This window comes from Salvelinus alpinus, chromosome 6 (assembly GCF_045679555.1).
Source record: "Salvelinus alpinus chromosome 6, SLU_Salpinus.1, whole genome shotgun sequence".
Classification (NCBI taxonomy): domain Eukaryota; kingdom Metazoa; phylum Chordata; class Actinopteri; order Salmoniformes; family Salmonidae; genus Salvelinus; species Salvelinus alpinus.
The window spans coordinates 94969076-94971575 of NC_092091.1; the positions used below are offsets into that span (position 1 = coordinate 94969076).

The 2500-nt window shown below is 45.7% G+C and overlaps 1 protein-coding gene across 3 annotated transcripts in view; it reads left to right on the top strand.

Annotated features, from left to right (window-relative positions):
• wdr19 (WD repeat domain 19) overlaps positions 1-2500 on the top strand; it is a 71885-nt gene that overhangs the window by 50292 nt on the left and 19093 nt on the right. For all 3 annotated transcript variants that reach the window (XM_071408456.1, XM_071408454.1, XM_071408455.1), the window contains exon 25: positions 180-263. In XM_071408456.1, the coding sequence (XP_071264557.1) occupies positions 180-263 (84 nt within the window). The remainder of the gene's footprint in view (positions 1-179; positions 264-2500) is intronic.

Here is a 2500-nt window from a genome sequence, read left to right on the forward strand (position 1 = left end):
CTCGCTCTCGCTCTCTCTCCCCTCTCTCTCTCTCCCCTCTCTCTGTCTCTGTCTCTCTCTTTCTCTCCCCTCTCCCTCCCTCTCTCTCTCTCTCTCTCTCTCTCTCTCTCTCTCTCTCTCTGTCTCTCCCTCTGTCTCTCTCCCCTCTCCCTTTCTCCCTCTCCTTCTCTCTCTCTCAGGTCTAAAGTAGGAGAGTTACTTCCTCAGGTCTCCTCTCCTAAGATCCACCTGCAGTACGCCAAGGCCAAGGAGGTGGACGGCAAGTAGGTACCACCTCTATGGTTTAAGGAGACAGTGTGAAGGGTAATATTATGATTTAAGGAGACAGTGTGAGGGACTGGGATAATAATATGGTTTAAGGAGACAGTGTGAGGGACTGGGATACTATTGTGTGTTTAAGGAGACAGTGTGAGGGACTGGGATAATATTATGGTTTAAGGAGGCAGTGTGAGGGACTGGGATAATATTATGGTTTAAGGAGACAGTGTGAGGGACTGGGATACTATTGTGTGTTTAAGGAGGCAGTGTGAGGGACTGGGATAATATTATGGTTTAAGGAGGCAGTGTGAGGGACTGGGATAATATTATGGTTTAAGGAGACAGTGTGAGGGACTGGGATAATATTATGGTTTAAGGAGGCAGTGTGAGGGACTGGGATAATATTATGGTTTAAGGAGCCAGTGTGAGGGACTGGGATAATATTATGGTTTAAGGAGACAGTGTGAGGGACTGGGATAATATTATGGTTTAAGGAGGCAGTGTGAGGGACTGGGATAATATTGTGGTTTAAGGAGGCAGTGTGAGGGACTGGGATAATATTATGGTTTAAGGAGGCAGTGTGAGGGACTGGGATAATATTATGGTTTAAGGAGACAGTGTGAGGGACTGGGATAATATTATGGTTTAAGGAGGCAGTGTGATGGACTGGGATAATATTATGGTTTAAGGAGGCAGTGTGATGGACTGGGATAATATTATGGTTTAAGGAGGCAGTGTGAGGGACTGGGATAATATTATGGTTTAAGGAGGCAGTGTGAGGGACTGGGATAATATTATGGTTTAAGGAGACAGTGTGAGGGACTGGGATAATATTGTGTGTTTAAGGAGGCAGTGTGAGGGACTGGGATAATATTGTGGTTTAAGGAGGCAGTGTGAGGGGCTGGGATAATATTGTGGTTTAAGGAGGCAGTGTGAGGGACTGGGATAATATTATGGTTTAAGGAGACAGTGTGAGGGACTGGGATAATATTATGGTTTAAGGAGGCAGTGTGAGGGACTGGGATAATATTATGGTTTAAGGAGGCAGTGTGAGGGACTGGGATAATATTATGGTTTAAGGAGGCAGTGTGAGGGACTGGGATAATATTGTGGTTTAAGGAGGCAGTGTGATGGACTGGGATAATATTATGGTTTAAGGAGACAGTGTGAGGGACTGGGATAATATTATGGTTTAAGGAGACAGTGTGAGGGACTGGGATAATATTATGTGTTTAAGGAGGCAGTGTGAGGGACTGGGATAATATTGTGGTTTAAGGAGGCAGTGTGAGGGACTGGGATAATATTGTGGTTTAAGGAGGCAGTGTGAGGGACTGGGATAATATTATGGTTTAAGGAGAGAGTGTGATGGACTGGGATAATATTATGGTTTAAGGAGGCAGTGTGAGGGACTGGGATAATATTATGGTTTAAGGAGGCAGTGTGAGGGACTGGGATAATATTATGGTTTAAGGAGGCAGTGTGAGGGACTGGGATAATATTATGGTTTAAGGAGGCAGTGTGAGGGACTGGGATAATATTGTGTGTGTCAGGTTTAAGGAGGCAGTACCAGGGACTGGGATAATATTGTGTGTTTAAGGAGCCAGTGTGAGGGACTGGGATAATATTATGGTTTAAGGAGGCAGTGTGATGGACTGGGGTAATATTGTGTGTTTAAGGAGGCAGTGCCAGGGACTGGGATAATATTGTGTGTGTCAGGTTTAAGGAGGCAGTACCAGGGACTGGGATAATATTGTGTGTGTCAGGTTTAAGGAGGCAGTGCCAGGGACTGGGATAATATTGTGTGTGTCAGGTTTAAGGAGGCAGTGCCAGGGACTGGGATAATATTGTGTGTGTCAGGTTTAAGGAGGCAGTGCCAGGGACTGGGATAATATTGTGTGTGTCAGGTTTAAGGAGGCAGTGCCAGGGACTGGGATAATATTGTGTGTGTCAGGTTTAAGGAGGCAGTGCCAGGGACTGGGATAATATTGTGTGTGTCAGGTTTAAGGAGGCAGTGCCAGGGACTGGGATAATATTGTGTGTGTCAGGTTTAAGGAGGCAGTGCCAGGGACTGGGATAATATTGTGTGTGTCAGGTTTAAGGAGGCTGTGCCAGGGACTGGGATAATATTGTGTGTGTCAGGTTTAAGGAGTCAGTGCCAGGGACTGGGATAATATTGTGTGTTTAAGGAGGCAGTACCAGGGACTGGGATAATATTGTGTGTGTCAGGTTTAAGGAGGCAGTA